This window comes from Drosophila innubila, chromosome X (genome assembly GCF_004354385.1).
Source record: "Drosophila innubila isolate TH190305 chromosome X, UK_Dinn_1.0, whole genome shotgun sequence".
Taxonomy (NCBI): Eukaryota; Metazoa; Arthropoda; class Insecta; order Diptera; family Drosophilidae; genus Drosophila; species Drosophila innubila.
The window spans coordinates 16,685,890-16,713,055 of NC_047626.1; the positions used below are offsets into that span (position 1 = coordinate 16,685,890).

Sequence of the window (27,166 nt, forward strand, 5' to 3'; positions counted from 1 at the left end):
AGGTCGATATTGCCCATTATTATATTATTGGATGGTGGATAGAAGCTGGTAAAATATAATTCGTTTCGATGATATTAAATCATTACTATTATTATGCTTTTTTCGTTAATTCTGCAATTTTATTTTAAATTTCTATGGATCCTTAAACATCGATAATAAAATTCATCGATGCCGAGATCATCCACTTACGATATTTTTGCAGCCCTAGCGAGCACCGTGTCACATTTAAGACTTCAATGGTTGCTTCGATATTTTGCCAAAAATAACATTGACCTATCGATAGCTCTACTTGCCGATGTATCACCATCTATCATTTAGCTTACTTTTTTTTCTCAACAGTCTGGCAATGCTAAGCAGTGTTGGTAGAGCGGATAAAATAACGAAAACTTAAACAATATTTTTCCACATAAATGATTTTTTTTTATTAAATATGCACATATGTTTATAAACATTTGCTAAGCCCACAAAAAAATATATATATATAATTACATATGTTTATCGAAAATTATAATACAGTTTTCAATAATAATTAGGCCCATATATTGCCTGCACGCTAATTGAACGCACAAATAAACAACTCAATAACCTTGATATAGAATGAGTTCATATATAATTTACATTAACTTTACTTCTATTTGTATATTAGGGGCAACGTGCAATGAGGCTCAGTTAGACACGGATTATCGGAATAGAGTGAAAAGGTTTTAGCATTCAAATCGAAAATGCCAACAGCAATTGTCTTGACCGGCTCATCAGGATTGCCATTGTCACGCCAGACACAATAACATCCACCGGTGACATCGCCCAGCATGGTGCGGACATCCTGCTCACTGGCCGGCGGCTTGTAGGTGGAAAATGCACGCATTCGTGATATGCTTGACTCAATCATAGGTTCATTGGCCTGATCCAAGGGGATGCGATCAAATCTGTAAGAATACTTGGATTGGAGAATGGATTTGTGGAGTGGTAAAGGCTAATATACGTACTGATTAACATGGAAATTGCAAGCACCCATTGGTACCTCCTTAATACTCAAATGCGATTCATTTTTCCTCTCTGGATTGGGAGCCATTTCTACGTTGTAGAACATTTGCCGGGGATCGCTACAGGAGAAAATCAATGCAATTATTAATTTCCTATATGAATTTCGACAAATACTCGTATTACTAAATATACCGAAAGAGACACGGACCTGGACATGGGAAAAAACAATAATAAAAGTTTTTTTTTGCTCAAATTGTTTTTGATTTCGGCATTTGCAATATTTTCATCTACGGTTACATATTATATGTTACAAAAAAGGATCTATCAAAAAAAACCCAACTTTATGTCGTATCTGTAGTTAGTGGATTTATTTCGCTTTTTATATAAATCATTAATGAACTAGTTATTTTTTTTTTACTCAGAGTGTTTATTTTAAATAATTTTTTTGTTTCGTGGAAAATTGTTTGTCCTTGTTTTTGTAATGAAAAAAATATTGAAAGTTCCTATGAGCTACCTAACTAAGTCAACTAAAGAACTAAGTATACTCACCCCAAAAAGCTAAAGTTAATGGAACATGCATCCGCGGCACCGACTCCGGCATCCTTGAGCACCCTGAAGGCATCATCCACATTGCTCGTGGCAAGCAAGGCGCGAGTGAGGAAGTGACGTGCTGTAAGCAGAGATTTGGGGACCGTAACGATTGAATTTATGAAAATAAAAATAATTTAATAAAAAAAAAAATAAAATTAAGTTTAAATTTTTATTTAAAAATATAAATAATAATATAATGAATATGATGTTTTTCAATTTTTGTAATCGGAATTAAAAATTAACTAAAATATAATAAACAAAAGATACAAAACATCTTTTGGTATTTACATTTTTAATAAAATAATTAATTTTGTTAAACTTTTTTTTTCATGAGAAAATCTGAAATAGCTATAGCTTTTCTTTACATATATATATATATTTGTTTTTAAATAAAAAAGTATACCATGGATACTACATCTAAAAATAGTATATCTGAGATATTGCCAAATTATATTATAGAATTCTATTCAAAAAATTGTTTATATACTCACGTGTCTTGCCACTGCGCAACAATTCGGCGCTAATTGTATTGATGCTAAACACGAGTCCATGATGATTGTGGCTCATTGTATAGCCAGGCAAGTGTCCAGCATAGCAAAGAGACATGAAATGCTCCTCCTTCACATTGTATTTACCCTGCGGCTTGTCGCTAATGATGTGAGCCACCACAAAGTAATAATGATTAAGCGTTTCTGTCAACGCATCCTCCGTGTGGCCAAGTAGACGCTGCATTCAACAACAACAGTTGGTCAACAGTTGGACAACAGTTATGAGAGTGCGCACACAGATTACTTACACAATGCTTCTGGTTAACAATGATCGAGGAGCATCCGGTGGGTTGGTTCTTACTACGTGGCTGATGCTTTAGAGATTGTGGCAAAATCTCATCCAAGTGCAGCAGAAACAACTGTACAAGAAAAACGAGAAAGAACGATTTGATACCCTTACGTAACACATTTCGTGACAAGTTTATAGTACTCTCGGCAATGGTATAAAAATACTTTAGACAAGAGATGAAGTTTTCTGGGAATCGAAAGGAATTCAAAAAGAACTCGATTAAATAATTTATATGAATAGTATGTTTCTCTTTTGTTTGCTGATTCAATAAATTTCCTATTGTTGTTTTGCAATGGGTTAAGGACCATTTAATGATACCCAATAAGTGACAGCCAATTAAAAAGTATGTAATTAATTATGATGAGTTGCACGTACACAGGGCGTATACTTTTCTGAATATTAATTATACTCAATAATTTTTGATGGGTAAATATCATGCACAATCGTTTAGCTCATTTTTCAGATATGCAATTAAATGAAATGTACTCACAATTATTTATATTTTGACAATAAATCATTGTAATTGAAAGAAATACAATTTTTTTGAAGACTGTGCTTTTTAATAATATATATGTCTGACTTTCTGTGTGCCGAATCTTAAATCTGAATTTTAAAATCATTTTTCGTAGCCCAAAAAATTCATATCAGGGTTCTTAGTTAGAGATGGGGGCGTGTCAGGGAAAGAAAACTCAATGCGCGAAAATATGTAAAGAATCGTAAAAGACTACTTAATGAATTTGTGGGAATCCTTGGAATTCTAAATAAAAGATTGCTTTAAGTAATTGGCAGTTTGGTTATTTGATCTGTGCGTTTCATAAATTATGCAATTTCAAGTTTGTCATTCCCTTGGTTGGCTTCTAAACGGCTTCATAATCTGATAAGCCGATGCCGATGCCGACAGAGCCATGATGCGGTAGGCGGCCAAGGTTAGTTTCGATTTCGATTTTGCGTGCACTTAATTGGCCAACTAATTGCACGCAAAAAATTATATCACATTATTGGCAGCTGCGCATTTCTTAGACAACCAAAACTTCAAGCGGTTACAGCTAGTTAGTTAGTCAGTTAGTTGGCCATGCTAATAAGCCCGGCTCGTTAAATTGTTTACTTTTAACCAAATACACCAATGCCCCGGTTGGCGGTCATTTACTAAACGGCGATACAGTTTTTAGTCCATAATTCACACTACTTCCTCACAAATGTATTAATGTAATAATAAAAACATATTTTGATTGCAAAAACCAAAACCCAGAAGTATATTCGATTTGTGTTATTTCAATTCACGGCCATCTGTTCCAGACCCAATACACTATGGGGCACATAATCATTTCATGTTGTAATTAAATTATTAATTATCTAAAAAATTGTGTACATAAAGCTGCGATGTTCACCATAAAATAAAAATTAAGTTCCAAATAAATGTGCAAAAATTCCCTACTGCACTTTCGAGTATAGACCGTTAATCGGGTTGTTCGAAGCGAAGCCAAAGCAAACCCTTGCACCTGAATTATCTAAGACAATCAACATTTTCTTCTTCTTTTGTTTGTTTTTTTTCCTCTTTTGTCGGGCTTCTCCTTCACTTGACAACATTTCGTTTATATGGGCAGATTGGTCAAATACAAATTGGCTTAGAAAAAAACGTCAACACGAGAACATTCATCAGCAACAGCAACTGTAGCAACAACAACATCAACAATATCAACAAAAACAACATTAATGCCAACAAAACGGAACTAGTTCAATGACTGTGCACGGCCAATACACTTGCTCTTTTTTTTTCCCACATTTGTCTACAGTAATAACTGACTAAAAGTGATGACGCTAATTGCAAAAAAAAATTTTAAGATAAATTCCAAGGATTAAAAAAAAATGATTCAAAAATTTAATTAAAAATTCAAGAGTGCGAATCACGTGAACAATATGCTGCTCTCGCTCTAGCTGATTATATCTGCCATCTGATTTAATGTGATCTGTAGCTGTTCTCATTCTAGCTAATTAGTTGGTTATGTTAGAATCGGCTTTTGTTTGATGTAATATTCAATTAAATTAAAATTAAGAAAATCATTTTTTTTTGTTCAAAATGACTAGTTGTATTATTGCTCTAAGTTTTTTTTTTTTAAATATTTATCAAGTTCAAAACAAATAGATTTGATGAAAATGTAACATTTTAGTGTAATCTGCATTTAAACTATAACATGACATATATTATGTGGGGTATAATGAAATTATGCCGATAATTGATTGATTGTTTATATATTTAATAGATTATATTTTATAATTGCTAAATTTTTAAAGGAAAATTATTAAAAAATATTAATAATGAATCAAATATAAAATACGTAAAATACAGGCTGACCATGCAGTTAACACATCTCTAATGCCATCTTTTTCAGGCAACGTACAATTAAAAGTAACGCCGATTAATTGATTAATTGTTTATAAATGTAATTTAACTATATTATATATATCATGCTCAATAATTATGTGCTCGTTATAGGCGAGTGCCAATTGTAATTACTGTTACATATAGAAATGTAGGTAAATTAATATAGTTACGAGTAGTTGGCTATATATATATATATATATAAGTTTGTTTGTGGCATGTGAATTTGTACGTTGTACGTTTTAGTTGCCAATGCGTTTGGTGTTGTCATTGAAACATTGGCAAACTTGCAACGCCAACTAAATTCGACACGCAATGCAACAGTGTGCGACGACTTTGGCATTAGCTTTACCGTTAGAAAGCTCAAGTTGAAGTTTGCTGTCGCCGTTAATCGCCCCCGCTAAATAGCCAATAACAAAAAGAACAATACAACTAATTTATGTTGTTTATTTCATATTATTATTATATTATTATTTGCAGTATTCAAGTATTGTTTTATTTTTTTTTTTCAAATTTTTTTTTTGTTTAGATATTTTCAACAATTATGCACTTGTATTTGTTTTAATTGTTAATTCAAGTGCTAATTATATATTACACCATGCTACGAGGGGAAATGAGGTTTTTGAAGATTTGCTAATTGTAAATTAAGTTGCGTTTTGGCATTTGCTGCTGTAATCCATACAGAATTACTCACCTTATGGAACTCCACCTCAGCACCATCGGCCACGCCCTCCAATTCTCGTATATATTGCGGAAAGCTACATTTCACCGATTCCAATGTCTCATTATAGATTTGCCCTGCAATAAAAAAACAAACGATTTGCGAAAAAAAAAAACAAAATACAAATGATTCACATTATAAATGAGTACTCTAAAATTATGAAGCACTGATGTTAACTGTTGTGAATATACTCACTGCCTTTTGTGGTGGCGTATAGCGGCAAATACGTTTCGTTCAGCGGTTGAGATAAGATCAGAAAGTTCTTGATCATAGAGCCGAATGTGCGACCCTGGAAATAAAAGTGAATAAGCTTGAGGACCCGTAAGTGAATAAACTTCAAGCACTTGGCTTTCTAAACACATCTTCCAGTTTGCAAATTGATTTTTTTGTTTACCCCATCTGTGGGGTAATATCGATTTGTTACTAACAAATGGTATTTTGTTATTTAACTATTAATAGATCGAAACGATCTAAGCAGTCAGTAAAACATAAAATAAATATTTTTCCATATTCAAACTTAAAAAAAATAGGTTAGATATATTAATGCTATAACACTTTCATATCAAAAGGAATTTTGTTTATCAAATGCTTGTGTATGTTGAAGTATAAATCTTTGTCCTAGCTAACTGACTCACTGATCATTGCACAGCCCAAACTATAAGACCTTCGAGTCTGAAATTTTCATACAACATTGCATAGCAACAAGAATAATATTATAAAACAATGTTATCCAAGAGTAGACTTTATCTCACATGTGATAAGAAAAATAGTTTTGTAGCCTATTTTATAGCCTCTTGAACAACAATGCTGCAAAATATAAAAACAATAGTGCAAAGAATGAATTATTTTTATAAAAATCATGATTAATCGAATTAAAAGATACAATGTGTAGATAACTTTTACAACTAAAAAATAAGTCCACATTCCCATTTTTTAAAAAGCTTGCTCAGATTTGGCTTAAAATCGGAGCACATTATGCTTGTAAGGGTATTATATTTTGGGTTATTAAAAGCATATTCATTGCACTCGTGTTGCACTTGTCTTAAGCTATTATTGGATGCTGAAAAATAATTTAAAAAAAAAAAGACATGGAGACAAAAATAAATAAAAGGGAAAAAAACATAATCGATCACGACCGATCGCTAAGCAAACAAAACGAACAACAATATGAATAATGGTTATTGTTAGTGAGTGTTGCTATAGGTTTGCTTGTAAATGGCCGCATGAATGCTTGTATTCATTTTATTTTAATTTCAGCATTTGGGTGGGCCCCCCCACAGTCCAGAGGCAACTACCTGTAGTCGCCTATTGACACACGACTCCCTCCGATTTCTGGCACTGATCTTGGGCCCGGGACCGTGCCTGTATGCTAATTGCCATTTGCCCTTGATATTGGCCAATTGTGCATGGTTTGTTTTTTTTTTTTGCTCACATTTTTCCTACCAATTCCGGTTCAAAGCCAAGTGAGTGTGACTGTGAGTGCCTGAATGAAGGTTAACCAGGAACTGGGTCAAACAACTAAATAGCAAGCCCCTCTACAACGAAAGCTAGAAAAGACGAAGCTCAACTTCCAAAACTGAAACTCTAAGGTCAGAAGAAAGAGCTTTTGAAGCCTGCAAATAATTTTGTAAATGACGTTTTGTATTCCAAGTAGGCTCGTAAGAATTTGTTGGGTTAATTTATATTCTGCTTCTGAAATCTATTTCATATAGTCTTTGGATTTAGCTTAAATGTCAATAATTTGATTACAAAAAAATTCTTAAAAGTAAAACGATTTAACATCTGTCTTATTTCAAGGCACAGTCATTCAACTTTATTTAAAAAGCTTAAAACATAATGTGATAATAAAATGAATAATCAATTTGACGGGAGAACTAAGGGTAACAACATAATAAATGCTTTGATTAGGATCGAATTTCATTTAATTTTGTAGATTGCTATGAAGCTTTTAAATAATTAGTTTCATTGAGATCTAATATAGAAATAAATATATATTTTATTTCTATAAGAGCTCACACTTTGAATGAAAATATACAAGACAGCTATTACATTCTATAGCTACAGTTTCAATGTACACTCAAAAGAATCAGTTGTCCCAAGCTTTATAAATATAAGCTTTCATAACTAAGTTCACGTAGATAGTAATAGCTCGACCGGGGTTTATCAGCCAGAGATTGATAACTCTAAATATAAACTAATCTTTATACACTAGGGAGAGTTTTTTCAGGACAGATTTGTCCCTTTTTAAAATGAATTTGCCTGAATTTTTACTGAAACATCTCCTATCCGGAACACTGTCCTTTTCTAATTTCAGTTATACTTTTTAAATTTTCGCCTTAAATATTTATTTCAAATTAAAAAAAATTATATTAAAATAAATAAATGTTTAAGTTGACTAGATTTACTTGTTAGTCAAAAAAAGTTTGCACATATTTCGGAAATCGTGATTAATAGGGCCGGTTGCAATGTTCATCATATGTATATATATATATTCTTTGTCTTGGGTCCTTACTCTTTGTTTTTCTTTATTGAAAACATCAAAAATATGAATATCAAATAATGTATGAAAAAATTGTATTTATCTTTGTTTTTTTCTGCTTGTTTGTGTAGGTCTTATGTATTTTTAAATATGTTTTTTTTTTTTTTTTGATATTGATGCGAGAGTGAAACACTGTTGATTATTGAAACAATTTCACTTATCAACATCAGTCCAAAGACTTCATTTAATATTTGCTGAGTATATAATATGTACATATGTATATTCACTGCAGTCAAAGAACCGATAAGAGTCCGCATATTATTGTAGTACAAGCAATGTGCAAACAAAGGCTAATTACACGGCGAGAAATTTAAAATGTAGTCTGGAAATTATTTTTCATTGAAATTTTTTTAGAGTTGAACAAAGACTTTATTCAAATTCAAAGTTTTTTTGTGATTGAAAGCCAATTATAAAAGGTGTATCTAACGTGTATTTAATTTTTTAGTATTGCTCCATATGCATTGAGTTATATGGTATGTCAGTTTCAAATAGAATATCTGATGAGCTTTAGTAATGAAAAAAGGGATCAGATGTTTTATGTGATTCTAATTATAATTTATTTATTTTGTTCTTTCTGCTTTTGTAGTTTTTTCTTTATCTTTTCGATATTTCACAGCATATTTGAATTTTCTGCTTGAATGGCAATTCAAAATGCACTGTGAATTCGATAATAATGGCAAAAAAAAAATGCATTTAATGCAATGCATATAAATAATTATAGTTTTAATGAACTGGTATCTTAATTAAGCTATGATGATTATACTTCATACAGAGGATGCTATATTTCTATACAGGGTATTCAATAGTCGTTAGATCACTGTCAACCATTAATTGCAATTAGAAATTAAAATTTAATATGTTATCGAACAATTAGAATTAGTAACTCCCTCAATTAAGTTCACGTTTCTACTTATTATTGATCTAGGCAAGTTTTAAAAGTCAAATAATCAAATCGAAATTTGTTAAAGAAACTTAAAAGAATGAGAAAGCTTACGGAAATTTAAAAAGACTCATTTTCAATGCTTACAAATTCATTAAAACTGAATTTCACTACTTTTACACATTGTAAGTGAAACTATTATTAAGTTAGCGTGACTTGGCCAACAGCAAAAGCAATAGTGAACTAGTGAAAGGTCAAAGGGGTTGCTAAGGACCCCCAATTAGCTGGCTTACCATATCGAAGCCGACCTCGTAGTGGGTGCCCCTCGTATAGAGTACGGGTATTGCCTGGCGACGGGGTAATATCTTGCAGGACGACATGCTGGATAATATTTGGTGGGCAACCGGGGATGTACAATTGGCTGCGTGGGCTTTTGTTCTCGTCTATATTATTTGGACCGTATTTCGTTCTTCACACTTTTTGGCACTAAAATTCGAGCAATATGATGAATAAAAAAATTATACATGTGTGTGTTGGTTGTGTGAGTAAGTGTGTTTGTTTAGGTATTCGCGAGGCGTTTCTCTTATCATTGATCACAACAACAAAAATCACATAAATAAAAATTGTAAGAAAAACAAAAACAATAATAGAAATTCGAAGAAGAACAACAATAAAAATTAGCTATGCGCTAAATTAAAATTGCAAATGCAAAGTGCTGGAAAACAAAATTATACTAAAAAAAACCAACAACAATTATAATGAACTTAATAATAATTAATAACAATAATAATAATATCAACAAACGAAACGAAATACAATGCAACGAAGCCGCATACACACAATATTAATTTTGTGTAAACAAATAATACTAATAACGGCCAAAGTAGTGTTATTTATAATTCTGTTCTAAAGCGCTTGAAGGCAGAATTCAAACTGAATTGTCTGCGTTTTGGCGGCAGCATTTCGAGGTGCTCGAACAACCCCAGCAACAATTCAACAACAACAACAACAACAGCGACAGCAAATATATACTTAATGCAACAACACGAAGACAGCTGACGTCGCGACGTCGACGCGATAACAGAGCAGCAGCAACAACACAGCCGCCACGACAGCGACGCGAGCAGCGCGACGTCAACAGCGACGCGTCGCGACGCTTGACGTTGGTTGATCCAGAGTTGAAAACGATTCGAACTCGAAAAATTGCGAATTCCAATTTGTTGATTCTTAGCTGTCATTTCGCATTTGTTTACGATTGACTTGATATCTAATTTATTTGAGGCACATAAAGAATACATAATTTAATTTGATAAATATCAATAAATTTATGAATATCATATGAATATTTTTACAATTAAGATACATAAGTATCTTAAGTATTCCACTTTAAGAAAAAGAGAATGCTGTGAGCATTGACGACAATTTATATTACAAAGTAATAAACAACTAGATGGAACAATTTGTTGTTATCTTTTATATTCATAAAAATTTAATTAGTTGTGCAAAGCTTTATTTTAATGTCATATATATAATTTATTTCATAATACAATATTTATATGAATTCACGATCTTCTACTCTACTGTACTATATTTATCTTTTATACTTATCTCTAAGTTAATTAGTCGGCTAATAGGCTTTTCTCTAAACACTTTTGCTTATCGCTTTGGAGCTTGAAATTTTTAATACCCTGTATGCAAGATGATATTTATTGGCTTAGCTTGTAGCTAATCTTAAAATAAAGGCGTTTATGACTTAGCAAATTCATTAAATTACGCAAAAAAATGCGAGATACCAGAAATAGATATTACGAAGAATCCAGTTCTGCTAAGATAGTTTAAATTACATACATATACATTAAAATAACCTGTATGCATGGAGAAGCTCTGAAGGTGATGTTTGATAATTTTGACTGCAAAAGATTCTTGACAAAACTGGAAAGCAGAAGTGATAGGTTCCCGCTCTAAACTAAATAAAAGTTGTATACAGCTGCAGAGGGTATTCTATTTTTGTCACGAAATGTGTTCTTCTTGTGAAAATTGTTCAAAAAATAAGAATTAAACTAAAACAAGGATGAAATAAATAGGGTTAGCCAATTTTAACTAAGAAAAACATTTAGTTTAAAATTAGGAAAAAATAAACTATGGTTTCTATCATGTATAATTGTGACATTGTGTGGTATGACATAATACAGTGTGGGTGTAAAGGGTATATGCTTAACGTTATGTGACGTGTCGCATTTACGTCTACGTAATATGACGTAAGCAATTTTACGTAATTTTAACAACTGACCATGAGAACCTATCGTGTATGTTTGTCTGTCATTTGCCTATGGTGCTTTCCATGGAAACATGTTTGCTTACCATTTTTCTTTCTTCTTTGTGAGTTATTGAACTTGGTTGGATTATTGCATGCATGTTGTGTACATAAATTGTGCGTTCGTCAGGCTGATTTAACGCTTAATAATCATAGTCAGTGTCAAGGACAACCACTGGGTAAAATTCTGACTAAAAATATTAACAATTATCAAGAAATACTAGTAATAATGTATATTTATTTATTGCAATGAGCGTGTGATTGGTGGAATATATTCATTAATTCATATATAACTGTCAATTTTAAGCAGTGCTGCCAACTTAAGCCCATTTAAGCCCATTTTCAGATTGTGATCAATTGTCAAAATTTATCAAAATCTGGAACTTCTATTATTTTAAAGCTAGAATTTTCAAAATGTTTGAGGAATTTTTGTTCGAATTTGAGATACTCAACTTCTCACCCTGATTCACAACATACTCCCTGCATTCATAAAAATGTTCGCATTATTTTATCTAATTTCGAATTAAAATTTTTTATTTAATTTGAGCTTTTGGCTTTAAGAACTAATAAAATAATTAATTTGCGCGCGCTTGCAGATTTATGATCATATTCTAGGCAGGGTGGCCACTTTAAAAGCCTTCGAAAAATATCGTTTAATTTTTGTTATCGATGGTTAACTTATCTTGTCGATATTGTCGCACATCACTAATAAAAATTGAAAAATGAAAAACGCAAAAAAACTCTATTAAAAATGAATAAATTTTATGAAAATTCAAAATTTGTAATTGGACAAAATTAAGGTAAACATTTCAGTGAAGAAATTTTTTTCTGGATGGGCAACCCTCGTCCACTGAACGAACTATATTAGAGTTCTAGTCACTGAACTAAATGACCTACAATCAGGGATTTAGTTCGTTCGTTCCTTTGTCCGAACGATTCGATTCAACTTTACTTTGTTGTTAGCCAAAACAGCTGTTTGTTATTTCGCAACATTCATGCGAGTTTATTTATTTATGTTTACGTAACTGTAAACATTTAAAGGGCATCGTGGAAATACAAAATTGAATGTGCAAAACAGGCAGCCAATAGGCGACACATACGCATACATAGACGGACAACGCATAAATTGATGCTGCAAGTAGCTGCTATTGACGATTAGCCGGCAACAGACAAGCTAGAACAACAACAACTACAACGACGAGAGCAACACCCACTCGTGTGTCAGTCAGTCAGTCTGTGAACTGGTCAAACCTGTGGTGATGGCACGCGCTGCGCAAGACGTGCTCGGCGTGCTGCGGGGCCTGCAAATAGTTGCGGAGGCGTGCGGTCGCGAGCATCTGGCGTTGACTAAGCATCTGTGGAGCAATTCGAGTGTGCGCGAACTGTTGGCCGCCAATGTGACTCAGACAGCGGACGCAGTGCGTACGGCCGGAGAGCAGCCGAGCGAGGAATTGAAGAAATTGCAGGAACTGTTACAAGAGACGGGAGAGCGCGGTTACGTCGTGGCCCAAGGATTGTGCCAGTTGATTGAAACGAAATTACCTTGCGATTTATCAGTCATGCAACGAATGAACTGGCAACCCAACACAGCAGCAACAGCTGCTGCTGCTGGTGGTGTTGGTGGTGCTGGTGGTGCTACAGTTGGTGGCTCTGGCGGCAATCGCAGCCATATAGATGCGGCAGATGCTGCCAATCTGGATATATCATCCATAACACTGCTGGAGTTTGAAGAGATCCTCTCGAAACGCAACAAAAACCGTAATGTCAGCCTACGCACGGCCAACACGGAAAGCAAACAGTTGCCTCCAACGCCACCACCACCAACAACAAAGGCGACGCCAGTTACTGTTAGCAACAATGAGGGCATCCTCAGCAAGGACACCCAGTATGTGGATAATATAATGCGTTTTGTTGCAGGCGACACCACACCAGCCAAAGCAGGAGGATCAACGCCAGGTAAGCAGAAATCCAGCAAAAATTTAACTGCAACTTGTGACACTTTACCACTTCTTTAGTTGCTCCAAAAAATACGGAAACCTTGCTGCCGGAACTGAGCAAGGTGGCGAAACAGCGACGTGTGCCGGCATCGCGTCTGGGACGCATGGCATCATTTGGTGGCCTGTTTGCCGGTCTTGGTCTGGGCACCATTAATGAACTGACAAAGGGTGCTCTTGGCCTGGGCGGATCAACGAACATGCGTGATGCATTGCTGAGTCCAGCGAATGCCGAACGCATTGTGGACACGCTGTGCAAGGTGCGTGGCGCAGCCCTGAAGATTGGCCAGATTCTGAGCATACAGGACACTAATGTGGTGTCGCCACAACTGGCAAAGGCATTCGAACGTGTTCGCCAGGCGGCTGATTATATGCCCGACTGGCAGGTGGAACGTGTGATGACCACACAGTTGGGTCCGGATTGGCGCAAGCGTTTGATTAGCTTCGATGACAAACCGTTTGCAGCCGCATCCATTGGCCAAGTGCATCGGGCCACGTTGCTCGATGGCATGGATGTGGCCATTAAGATACAATATCCAGGTGTTGCCCAGAGCATTGAAAGCGATATTGATAATCTCGTGGGCATGCTCAAGGTGTGGGATGTCTTTCCCCAGGGCTTCTTCATCGACAATGTGGTGCGTGTGGCGAAACGTGAACTCCAATGGGAGGTGGACTATGCCCGCGAGGCGGAATATACCGAAAAGTTTCGTGAAATGATATCACCATATCCAGAGTATTATGTGCCCAAGGTTATACGTGAGCTGACCACATCCAGTGTGCTCACCACAGAGCTCGTTCCAGGCGTGCCACTAGACAAGTGCTTCGAGCTGAGGTGAGTTTCAAGTAAAACATATAGAAAAAGAGATAACATTATGAAAAATAAGTTAAGGATTACAACTACAGTCGAAGCTCTCTATAAAGGTCATTATGATATCCAATCATGTATTAAACAAATATGGGCAAAAACAAAAAAATTTAAGCCAAGACAAAATTTAAAGATGCTCTAACAAGTTTTTATATATAAAATTTCATAGATTTAAACCGAAAATATTTTTTTAGGGTAATGCTATGAAAAACCCGACTATATCTGCATCTACATTTAATATTCCATCATTTCGATAAAAAAAATAATAGACACAATTTTATTGTTTGACAATATCAATTTTCAATACCTCTGTCGTCGCTTTGTTCAGGTACTATGATTAAACTGTTAAACACACAGTAGATTTCATTCATACTTTATTTGAGTGTCATTATTACATCATCATTTGATTTCCAACTCTGTATAATTATTAGATCTATTTATTAAGATACTCAACTTGTAGGTGTCAGCCAGAGATCAATTCCTGAGCCAGCATCAATTACTTTAAAACACAATTGAATAATCCGATTTAGAAAAGACAGTATAATGATTTTGAATACAATTTTAATTATAGGTGTTTAAACTTTTTGATTAATCCATATCTATTACCAATTACAGCTATGAGCATCGTGCTCATATTGCCAGCTCCGTGCTAAAGCTTTGTCTCCGCGAACTCTTTGAGATCGAATGCATGCAAACGGATCCAAATTGGTCAAATTTTCTGTACGATGCGAACAGTCGTCGTCTTATGCTGATTGATTTTGGCTCCACACGCTTCTATAAGCACGAGTTCATCAAAAATTATCGTCAGGTTATCATCAGTGCGGCAGAAAACAATCGTCAGGGCGTTCTGGAAATGTCCCGACAGATGGGATTCCTCACCGGCTACGAGACAAAGCAAATGGAACAGGCTCATGTCGATGCCGTCATGATATTGGGCGAAATCTTTCGATATGATGGTCCCTTTGATTTTGGTAAACAGAATACTACGGAACGCTTGGCTACCCTGGTGCCCACAATGGTGGCACATCGTTTATGTCCACCGCCCGAGGAGATTTACTCCATACACCGCAAATTGTCGGGGATTTTCCTACTCTGCGCTCGTCTCAATGTCCGCATGAATTGTGTTCCCTTCTATAATGAGATCATTTTAGGCAAGTTCAAGGATTAATACTTTATTGTTGAGGCTTACTCATATTTTTTTTTTTAAATGTTAGACTAAGTGCTCTTACTGTATAAAATGTAATAACTGAATGATTTGTATATGAGTTGAAAGGAGTATGGAATAAATAATGTTTGATAAAACTTATAAAACGTATTATGTAAATGCTAAAAGTTATGTACCTTAAAGATTGTAATAAGAATTTATGGAATTCGTTGTTTATAAATTCTGATTTCGAACTATTTGAAAATTTATTTTTGGAGCCGCAACAGATAAGTAAAATAACGAAGGCTACACAAGCAATGTCGTCTGTATTTATCCTATAGAGGAAGCAAATAATTAAAATAAAACTAATACAAATTTATAAAAAAATATTGCTTAATTAGAAAATCATAAAAAAAAGATTCTGAAATTTACAAATTATATTAAAATGATGTAAGGATTCTGATGATAATTTAAACTAAACAAAATTGAAATAGTTTAATCTGCTTTGCTCGGGCTGCTTGAAAATTATTGTGGAAAAGACAGCTTTGGATTTGTTGTAAGAAATATTATCATAACTACAGTGGTCACAAACTCTACACAAACATTAAGACATAATGTTTCCTTGGAAGTCGACGCCAAGCAGCAGCAACAGCCTTGGTGAGGAGGAAACTGAACTCGATGTGGAGCAAATTGCAAGGGAATTGCAGGAGATGACATTGTATTTGGATGAAATGGAGCTAAAACTGCAGACGGGTGTGCCGGCCTGTCCGCGGCGTGAATCAGCCGATGCCCTACTTGAATTGCACGGCTCCAGAAATGGGAATATACGCAAATTGCAGAACAATTCGCATAAACTGCAACACCAATTGGAAGAACTCTTTGATTGCTCCAAATCAGCTAAGAAATCTATGATTGATTTGCATCATTCCCTCTGGAATTTGGAAAAGAAAATAAGCATTGCACATCATCAAACTGAAGCTATTGAATCGATGAAACTTCACATGGATTTGGAGGGGGTAAGACTAGAATTTGCAAAATTTTCATATACATATATATATATATTTTTTTTTTGTTATTTACTAACCAACTTAAACGACGAAGTTTGTATTTTGCATGTGTAAAAAAATATTATAATTTTAAAATCTGGCTTTTTAATGGTCAAGTTCTGGCAAAAATGCTTAAAATGAAAATTAAATAGAACATGAAGTGATAATTGAAGTTATTCAGTAAATTAAAGTAAAAATTCTAACTCTAGGTAAGATGTCTACAGCGTTATAAATATTTAAATAATGTCTTCTTCAACTGGACTGAATGTTACGAGGGCGCTAAGGAAATGAAGAGGATCTTTAATGGACGTGTAAATCGGATGTATTCCAAGGCAGCGTATCATAAGGAAAAGCGCAAGATACTCGAAGAGTTGGAGAAAACAGAAATCACTTGTGCCAGTACCAATAATGAACTGATACAACAATGTAAACAATTAAAATGTTGGGTATATGGATTCATTGAGTCGGAGCCATTGTGGAATTCAATGGTGTCATTGGTAACAATCAAGGCAATTAAAGATGAACTGGATGAAAAGCTGCGTTTCAGACGTAGCTCATTATCCCAAGTTCATTCCTCGGTGTCTTTCTCAACCGGCAGATATGATCGAATGTTGAGCATGATCAAGCAAATGTCATTCTTGAATCTAGACCCAAAAATCTAGATGTAAAATGTGTGGAAATATCATATATAATAGTATATTTTTTTAAATACCAATTTCACATTTCTTGCAATTTTACAATTCAAACTAACAGTAATATTATTGTTAACAGTCTCAATTGGTACTGTTATCTACACTGTAGACAGCAGTTTTGCCTGGAATGATGCTTTCAATATCCGTCCTTAAGCTTTTCATGTGTACTTGCATATCAGTGTTGCTAAAATATCCATATTTCAGTAAAAACTAGCAGAAAAACCAATCAAAAACAGTAGAAGTTCTGCTATATTTTATAAATGAGCTTTCCAAAATTATGTTGAAAGCTATGGATATTTTTTATAGCTATTTTGAATTGCAATTTTAGTTATTTTTCGAAAGCTTTCCAGCCAGGAACAGCTATCTTTTTAATTAAAAAGCTGGCAGCACTAGAAAGGTGCACAAATATTTAAAAGTGTCATTCCAGTATAACCGTATGTTGTGACTAACAGTGCTCCTAACAGCGCATGTTAAATACGCACTTCGAGCACAACAGTGCCAATTTGAGCATTTGCGTTATTTTCCATTTCATTTGAATCTTTGCTCTTTTTGTAACCTGTAGAATTTAAACAAAAACTTATTCGGTTTGCTCAGCTGATAAAGCAGCGACAGTGAGTCTATGCAACGGCAACGATCTGGACAAATAATAGAGCGTAATATATAATGTGCAATGCTATTGAAATAGATCCGTCAAATGCGTGGGCCATACCGTAAATAATAAAAATGTCGCTACTCTCTTTTAAATATCATTTTCAGTGCGTTTTTGCATTTCGTGCGTGTCAGATCGTTCGTCGTGCACTTCGTGCGTTGTGGCCGTCATCGTATAAACGATTAGAAGCAGTTGCTGTCGCAGCAGCAGCAACAACAAGAATTTTAATAATAATAATAGTAACAACAACACACAACGTATTATATAGATATTTATATTGTGTATATATACATATGTACACATTTAATTTAAATTCTTGGCTGTTTATTTAATTTTTTTTTTTAGTTCAATATTTGATGCCGCCTGTCGCGTTGTTTGTTTATTTGTTGTTGTTGCTGCTGCTGTGCGGTCAACAAGTGACTTAAAACCGCGCGCGCGCAACTCAACGTCGCTGCCTGCAATTGTTATTATGTGTCTACTATTATTATTATTCTATTATATTTTATTTTTTTTATGTATTTTTTGCAAGTTTTTTTTTTTGTATTTGACGTGCGTGCAATAACAACAACAACAACAACAACAACAGTGCAAATATTATTACAACAGCAACACATATTAAGGAGTGTGTGCGTCTGCGTGTCTTGTGCATAAGTATGCATAAGTATATATACATATATATAAATATATATATATATGTACATGTACATGCATATGTGTGTGAGGAAGTTATAGTTTAATGTTGGTTAGTCTCAATTGTCGACGACAACGCATCGCGAGCTGATTGATGCCAGTTATTGCTGTTGTTGTAGCGGCTACTTTGGACAAATAAATATGTACTCACATACATCCATACATATATCAATGTAAGTATGAATGCATACATATATAAATTTACATACAGTGACTGCCAGTTTATTTGACCCACTAATATAACCGATTTAAAATAATTTAACTTTTAATGCCAAGTTAGCCAGTTAATTAATTTACATTTATTTTTGCATGTCTTTAAATAGTTAAGCTCAATTTGTTCTTAAGCATTTTTAGTAAAAAAGATAAAATAATAATAAGCCAAAATAATATTTATTTCTTGTAAAATAAAATAAGTGAATTTGGTTTTGGTCAAAACAATTAATTGTCTTACTGTATGTGCTACTCTGTGTGTGTGTGTGCGTGAGAGAGAGAGCGTAAAACAAAAGCCGCAAGACAAAGTGCAACAGCCGTTGATCTCTCCGTTGTTGTTGTCGTTGCTCTCGCTGCTGCTGTTTATCAATGAAAGTGTTTTGTTGTTGTTTGTTTTACTTCATTTCGGTTGCTGCCAACTTGTTCAATAAACAAACCTTAAATGCAGTTTGCATTTGAGAAGCTAAGCAAACTTAATTGTCTGCACATAATATTTATACATAAAAATAAATACAAAATATCCATCAAAATATAATTAATATTAAAAGCGTTAATTTTCATATGAAATATTATTGGCTTGGGATTTCCCCTGAAAATTGATCGCACACATTTTTGGTAAGGGTATTCAGCAAGTTAAGTTTAATAAACGTGACATTTACTTTAGCTTAATTTATAATAATTTTTGCACGAGGGCTTATATGGCTTATTCGCTCTTATTTATTTTATGTGTACTATCACAGCACGTCGAAAAATGTCTTTATTATAGATTCTCAATACATAAATATATACGTATGTATGTATATATATATGTATATATAAGTTAAGCCTTTCCGTTACCCCATGATAACGGAATGGCATCTTTACCTAAACATAATTAGGTTCCTGTGGATTCCTTGGTTTCTTTGGTTGTTTGATATCCTCACGGAAGATTTCCCCAATCCAGCGTCTATTCCCAGTCCCAAGATAGAAGTAGCGACGGTTTAGGTTAACGTTATAATTTATTCTTGAATGGTTTATTTTATGTCAATTTATTTGTTCGAGGTTTCTACAGGTCTCTTCCAAGTCCCAATTGAGTCTAACCCTAGCTGGCTGAATTCTTCTACAGCAAACCTCGTTGCTCGTCTTGGTGTTGGCGTCGACGTCCGCGTCGGTGCCCGTCTTGCAGACGGTGCAATATGATCATCCCGCGTTGTTGTTGTTGCGCCGTATTTCCATACAGCAAATTGCTGATCGTAAGTATTGGGCTGTTTGGCCCCGAACTTGCCGGTGTTGTGCAACAGCGGATATGGTGACCGCTGTCTCAGCGAAGCCGCTGTTTCGGCGAGTCAACGGCCCTTAGAATGCTGACTCGGCGCGGGGGGCGACGAGGGAAGTAGAGCGCTGGGCTGTTGGCGGATATTGCGACAGCGCTTGAAATGTGCAGCTCATCGCGGGGGGCGATGAGAGTAAAGGGGGAAATACTGCACTGTTAACTCCTCCCCCTTCAAAGATCTGCGTCCCGCAGATCAAGGTGCCTTGGGGGTGGCTGCACTGGTGGCCTGTGCCTCCAGTTCGTCTATGCCCTGATGTGACGGGATCCCTTTTGTAGAAGTGATCTTCCTCCACACCACGTACAGTAGAGCGACTATAATGAGTGTCATCGCAGCTTCTGTTAAAATTGAAAACAAAAAGTTATTGGATATAGTTGACAATTTCTTTAAATTTTGAAGGCTAAAATCGTGGACGTATTTTAGTGAAAGCTTATATCCAGCGGCGGTGATTTTCGTTAGCACGGCAGGCATAGCCATCACATGAGTTGATGAATAGCTGCTGTACGATAGATTTCCGATGTTGACGGTCTCGTTGTCATATTGGATAATGAATGAGCCCAAAAGCTGATGGTTCCCTGAGTCCGCAGCGACCGTACCATTGAAGTTGGTAAGGAACAAGGTCCCGTCATCCACTAATTCCACTATCTCCTGGTCATTCCTCAGGTAGTCGCAAAAAGCGTGGCCTCCTTTCAACAGCCTAGGGATACAGCTGTCCTCATCTAGTTTTTTCAGGTCCTTTTCTTGGCAAACTGTTGTATTACCAATAGAGAGGCAGCTCCCCAGTACGGCATAAGTTTCCTCAGGGGACATCGCTAGTTTGCTGAATTCCAGTACCACCTGTTTTCCTTTGGTGATTGTGGGGTAGAGAAGCATCAAGCGGTATTTCCTGTCCACGACCTTGGGTAGTGACAGAACGTAAAGCAGGGTCGTTCCGTTGGTCAGTATCGATGGCTCAGAAAATTCCACTGCTTCCACCACGTTTTGGTATGGGAGGCTTTGGGTCTCCGTCAATAGAGTCTCGACCTCCTTCTGGTCCAGCAGATTGGTGTTAACGACAGACGCCTTTGCTAGCTGACAGGCCCTCGTGATTTCGTCGACCTGGTTCACCAGAATCATTGCTTTGTGCAATAAGACTGTAGCCACATGTACGTCCCCGTCAATGGCATTCACTCTTGTCATGACGTCGTCGAGCTTTTGCAACGAATCGTGCGTCGCATCGAACAGCCGTGTATTTATTTTAATTTGCTGGTTGTTGTTCTGGACTACGTTGTCTTGCGCCTGAAGAATAGAATTCCAGTCTGAGGCATCCGGTGACCCGGCGACCCATTTCCAAGCGGATCCCAACCAGTCTATGGAACGTGGCTTACGATGTGCGGTAGCGGTCATCTTTGTAATGCCATCCGTCGCTTTTTGCAGGTAATGGCATACCAGCGCTCCGATTCTGCTATCGGTGATTAACGATGCTTCGCTAGTGGTTTTGTCGATGATCTGTTGTAGCTGCTTTAAGTCGATGACATGCGCGAGCTTGAACGCTCCGTTGACACGCCATACGACGCCTTGCTGGAGTGGGATGACTGGCGTATCGTACCTGAAGATGTGGAGGGCGGTTGCGACGTGCACGATCGCCATTCTTGGGAGAAAGTTGTTACTTAGTGGTTCTAATTGTATTTGATTAGTATCTAAAGGTTTTTTTGTGTTTTTTTTTTTTATAATCTTAAAATTATTTCTTATTACCTATTTTTTTGTTTTTTGTGTATTTTTTGTTTTTCTTGTATTTTTTTGTTTTTTTTGTTTTTTGTGTATTTTTTGTTTTTTGTGTATTTTTTTGTTTTTTGTGTATTTTTTTGTTTAATATTGTTTTGCTTAATTAAGTGTTGAGTGTTGTAACTTTTGTGTTTTTTTTGTTTTTATTTTTATAGAAAATGAGAGTGAAACGTTTTCAAGGCTTTTTGATTTTCTTAACTTTTCAAATGGGATTTGTGGATAAGTTTTCCTGATTTGGTCTTAATTGTCACTCTACCATCCTCCTTAACTTCTTCTGTCTTGAAACGCTGTTTGTCTTTGCTTTTAATTTGTTTATTCGAGACATAGACAGTTTCCCCCTGAAAGTGGTCCAAAAATTGCCGAATATTCGTTAATCAATAGCCTAAGAGACTTTTTCGCCTCTTCTGGGTGTTGGTCGTCAATCAATGAGTTAATATTATGGGATGCTCTAGCCAATAGTGGAATTTTTACTCCAGGGGTTATTGTCAAGGAGTCATTTTCCCTGTCAATTATCGCCTTGAGTGACTTTAGGGTATCGTCTCCAATAATGCCATGGAAGGCGTTGAGTCCCGGAAGGACAAAGAACGTAATTGGAGAGTCGTTACCTATTGGACTGAAGAATGGGCCAGTGAGTTGGTGAGTTATTTCTATTTTTCCTGCTGCGGACTGCACATGGAAAGGTTTGAACAAGGGGGTGCAACCCTTGGCTATCTGGGGGCTAATAAAATTCTTGTTTGCACCAGTGTCTATGAGAAACTGTAGCCTAGCCCCATCTTTGGCGCCATACTCTATGTATGGAACGCTAGAGAGGCATCGGTCATAAAATTTACCTCGTCTGGGTTAGCGAACTCACCCTCAGAACGAAGTTTCTCATCCGCCTGCAACGGGTAGCTCGGTGAGTTCGCCGCGCTACCGTGGTAAGTCTCGTCATAGTAAATATCGTGGTTTGGTTTTTCGTCGAGCTCGGTCGTAACGGGGCCCATTGGAAGTGGGATCGCGTTCAAGTGATATAGCCTTTGAGCCTTGCGGAAAGGGTTAAGGTTGGAGGAGGTGCTAGGGCTGCGTTTAAAGCTTGAATTACCATGACTCTGTGCGCTAAGATTAGAACGGTAAGAATTTCCTGACTGATTTGATTCCATTTTGATTGCTGGCCGGGGGGCCGAATATCTTTGAGAAGGTTGAGGATTTCTGCCTACGTCTGGGTTCCCTTGATGGTGATAGCCGACTGCCATTTGGTTGTTGGGTGCAGGATGGTTTGGTTGAAATCCCCACGGATATCTGGGTGCGCCTACAGGGCGAAAACCTTGATGTGGGGATGGGAGCCTACTCGAGTAAGGGACGTGAGTCCTGGAAGTCACGCTCTGCAGCTCCAAGCAAATGTTGTACGCCTCTGGCAAATTTTTCGGGCCGCGAATGATCAATAATTTTGAAATATCCCCATTCAAGCCCCTGATAAAAACATCCAATGCTCTGTCCCTATAGGACTCTACCAAAACATTAGTCATCTCTGGACTTTGGTTACCGTTTTTTAGACAACGTATTATAAGTGCAAAGTGGCTATTGACTGCCGAGTAAAAACCATCTACGGTCTTTGCACCTTGAGTCATTTGACCCAGTTGGTGCTCTAAGGTACGCAAATCACGCTTATCAGCGTAATGAAGAGTTAGTATGCGTTTAATCTCGGACCAGTCGTCATCAGCCACGTTGTATGAAATGAGAGCCGTTTCTGCGTTCCCCCTTATCTTCTGTCTTATGTGGAGAACAATAGAGCGGTAAAGAGGCCTGTCCTTGATCACCTGATAATCCCTCAAGATCGCTTCGGCCCTGCCGATCCAAGAAGCATAGTCATCAAACTCACCCTCAAAGACTTGCAACTCCTTGACACAATCCGGCAATTTTGCTATTTCTTTCAGCTCGTATTCATTGCGGGCCTGTGTCAAAGGTTTAGGTTGAGCGATAACTGGGCCACTTTTCTCGCCTTCCAATGCGATTACCTTCTCATTGACTTTTTTGATATCGTCTTTAACGGCGTTCATCTGTGACAGTAACGCCGACAAGGTCGTATCGAACCTTGTCAAAGTATCTTTTATTTCCTCCATATTCTAATCGGACCAACGAATCTTTGCGACTCAAACGGATAAAAGAGGATTGGAGAAGTGACAGTTTGGACAAGCAAAAGTTCTATATTTTCGAATTATTACTGTTTTTATACTTTTCCCTTTTTTTGTTTTTTATTACTGTTTTAGGTTTGAAAACGTTTCACTCACCTGTATTCTGTGTTTTTCCTTATTCCTGCTCGCTTGTGTAGATTGTGATTGTGATTGTGATTGTGATTGTGCCAAGCCACTTACAATGTTGAGATTCTGTATGAGTGAGAGAGGACTTTAGTAATTTGTACTAATTATGTTTAAAATTAATTTGCAAAAGAAGTAACAGGTGAATTTTGTTCGTGCGTGTGATTTTTCTTTTTTTTTTTTTCAGATGTGTGTGTGGTTTTTTTTTTTTTTTTTTTATAAATTTTTATACTTTTGTTTTGATATTTCTTCCTATTTAATTCCGTTTTTATTCGGTATTAGGCGCGGTGGACCGTATTGTTCCTCTTTGGCATTTCGCCTACTAGGGTACGGCTGAACACACAACTCACTAGGCGGATCTCTGTGCTGTAACACTGATCGTATCTAGCAAGCTGCCACAACCACTTTTTATGTTATAGTTTAGTACTTTATATTTAGGGGCCGCTCGCAAACAGGTTGCCGCAGCGGTTATCATTTTATTTATTTTATATTTGTCACATATTTTTGCGCCCGTGAATTCAATGCTATTCAGCAAATCACCGCGGCGGGTTTGTCACTTCTTTTTATTTCATAATAACTTTTTTTTTGCGCTCGTGAATCTGTTATCCGTTCGGTGTTGAACAGGCAGATCACCGCAGCGGGTTAGTTATATTTGTTTTATAACAATTTATTAACGCTCGTGTATGTAGTTTACCTCATTTAAGGTAAACGTCACCACCGCAGCGGGTAATTGTTCAGTTTCTTTGGAATTGATTGTTTAAATTTTTTGGATTTGCGACACAGCAACACACATTTTATCGACTTATTTGTAAGATCATTATTTTTTTTCACACTGCACGTTTATTTCACCTTTGCACTTCATTCTTCAACTTAACGTATAGGGGTCCCCAACTAATGTTAGTCGGGTCCCTGCTCGGGCGCCAGTTAAGCCTTTCCGTTACCCCATGATAACGGAATGGCATCTTTACCTAAACATAATTAGGTTCCTGTGGATTCCTTGGTTTCTTTGGTTGTTTGATATCCTCACGGAAGATTTCCCCAATCCAGCGTCTATTCCCAGTCCCAAGATAGAAGTAGCGACGGTTTAGGTTAACGTTATAATTTATTCTTGAATGGTTTATTTTATGTCAATTTATTTGTTCGAGGTTTCTACAGGTCTCTTCCAAGTCCCAATTGAGTCTAACCCTAGCTGGCTGAATTCTTCTACAGCAAACCTCGTTGCTCGTCTTGGTGTTGGCGTCGACGTCCGCGTCGGTGCCCGTCTTGCAGACGGTGCAATATGATCATCCCGCGTTGTTGTTGTTGCGCCGTATTTCCATACAGCAAATTGCTGATCGTAAGTATTGGGCTGTTTGGCCCCGAACTTGCCGGTGTTGTGCAACAGCGGATATGGTGACCGCTGTCTCAGCGAAGCCGCTGTTTCGGCGAGTCAACGGCCCTTAGAATGCTGACTCGGCGCGGGGGGCGACGAGGGAAGTAGAGCGCTGGGCTGTTGGCGGATATTGCGACAGCGCTTGAAATGTGCAGCTCATCGCGGGGGGCGATGAGAGTAAAGGGGGAAATACTGCACTGTTAACTTATATGCAGACATATGTGTGTATGAGGCAAATAAACTGTTTTACATATGTAGCATGTGTATAGAGAAATGCCGTAGCCAGCAGCAGCAACAACAACAACAATACTAAGAAACCTTTTGATAATCATATCACGCAGTCCACTGATAATTCCCATTGTATTCTACTTTTATTGTTGTTGTTGTTGTCAGCGATCGAAGCGCGCTCAGCGTCACATTATCAGCTGCTCGCCCTCTCTCTCCCTCTTTCCCTCTCTCCATCTCTCATTTACTCTCACTCTCTCTGGCACCCACTCTTTATCGTTATACCTCAAAAGAGACACAACATCTCGACTCTTTTGATTGCTTCCTCTGAATTGGAATTTCTATGCATACAAGTACTAAATTTAATTTTTTATTTTCTTTTTGTTTTTTTTTTTCTATTTTCTATTTTCGATACTTAAATTTAGCATACAGTAAAGTCACCGAGACTTCGATAAATGTTTTGATAAGAAATTCTCATATAAATATAAACACATACATTAGAGTGGTTCAATTTTTTCTTTACCAAGCGGTTGTCAAGCGTAATCTTTGACGAATTCCAAGAAGATTTGCCAAGAAACAATGGGTCCTATACTAAAATCGAGCCTCCCGTTTATATATTTAATATCAAGTACGAAAAGTTTCCCGTTAAAAACGGAAAGCTCTATTTTGATTTGTCGTTTAAAATTTCTTCGAATTCGTCGTAGATTACGATTTCGACAACCGCTTGGTAATATTTTAAAAATCCGTACAAATTGACCCACTCTAATATGAATACATACACATTAGTTAATTTTTGTAATATCATCAAAAGATTTTTTTTACATCTAATAGTTCCTACGTAGAGAATCTTTTCGTAAATATATTAATTCAGTTCCTATATAATGAGATAGTTTAAACATCTCTGTTTTATTTGTTGACATCAAAATATGATAAATTCCATATTATTTTATTATTATCTGTCGAGACATGTGTTTTTATATTCTTTGTTTACATTTGGCTTAGTGTTATAAGAGAAAAGATAAACCTTTCAATAGATAGTCTTTATGTATGAGGTTCATAACATTTCTATTTCCTTTAAAATTGTCATATGAGCAGAGTTGTCGATTAGTCGATTATTAAATCTCTCTAAAATTATGATCCATTATTTCATTCATTTTTAAATTGATTTTTCAACATTTAACGTTAGACAAGTGAAACCTTAAAAATAAATTAAATTAAATTGACATAAATGTGTATAATATTTTCAAATTTGATCAACTTTAGATGCATATCACTATCATAAAATTTATGACATAAATAAAGTTAAAGAATGTGATATTATATCAACAACCAGTGTGGTGTGTACATTTTCCTCAGTGTAACATGAGATAAAAAGCTATTCGCAGTTTTTCATTTGTAATCAATGGAAAAATTGTGGTATGTGATCTAAGCTAATGCATTCGATACTTTTTCCTATCTTTGTTTTACATATCTTTATGTGAACTCAAAGCAGACAAAACGAAGAAATGAAGACAAAGATAGCCAGAATAAAAAAAACTGGACATTATTTCAAACTATTGTGTAATTTACATTAACAAGCGGATGTCGTTGGCTTCTACAATATAATGAACCAATTACCCAGTTTGTCTCTTGATTCGATTGCTTGCACACACATGTACATATGTA

At 36.1% G+C, this 27,166-nt stretch overlaps 3 protein-coding genes across 8 annotated transcripts; 2 read left to right on the forward strand and 1 right to left on the reverse strand.

Moving 5' to 3' along the window:
- Window positions 1–521: 521 nt before the first annotated feature.
- Window positions 522–18,223, reverse strand: LOC117794203. Of its 6 annotated transcripts, none has more exons than XM_034634745.1 (9): window positions 9,797–9,858; window positions 9,226–9,418; window positions 5,709–5,802; window positions 5,487–5,590; window positions 2,372–2,482; window positions 2,067–2,301; window positions 1,534–1,654; window positions 987–1,103; window positions 632–926 (listed from the first exon to the last, which is right to left on the reverse strand). In XM_034634745.1, the coding sequence occupies exons 2-9, from the start codon at window positions 9,310–9,312 to the stop codon at window positions 632–634; spliced, it is 1,164 nt and encodes a 387-aa protein (XP_034490636.1). In that variant the 5' UTR covers window positions 9,313–9,418; window positions 9,797–9,858. The 6 variants fall into 6 exon arrangements, with proteins under 6 accessions (XP_034490638.1, XP_034490639.1, XP_034490636.1 ...); XM_034634744.1 differs by having other exon boundaries at window positions 9,773–9,858; XM_034634746.1 differs by having other exon boundaries at window positions 9,793–9,809.
- LOC117794202 (atypical kinase COQ8B, mitochondrial) lies at window positions 12,195–15,414 on the forward strand. Its single transcript, XM_034634742.1, has 3 exons — window positions 12,195–13,202; window positions 13,262–14,072; window positions 14,721–15,414. The coding sequence occupies exons 1-3, from the start codon at window positions 12,506–12,508 to the stop codon at window positions 15,271–15,273; spliced, it is 2,061 nt and encodes a 686-aa protein (XP_034490633.1). The 5' UTR covers window positions 12,195–12,505; the 3' UTR covers window positions 15,274–15,414.
- Window positions 15,832–17,072, forward strand: LOC117794204. Its single transcript, XM_034634749.1, has 2 exons — window positions 15,832–16,265; window positions 16,505–17,072. Exons 1-2 carry the CDS (start codon window positions 15,864–15,866, stop codon window positions 16,955–16,957), a joined length of 855 nt encoding a protein of 284 aa, XP_034490640.1. The 5' UTR covers window positions 15,832–15,863; the 3' UTR covers window positions 16,958–17,072.
- Window positions 18,224–27,166: the final 8,943 nt, after the last annotated feature.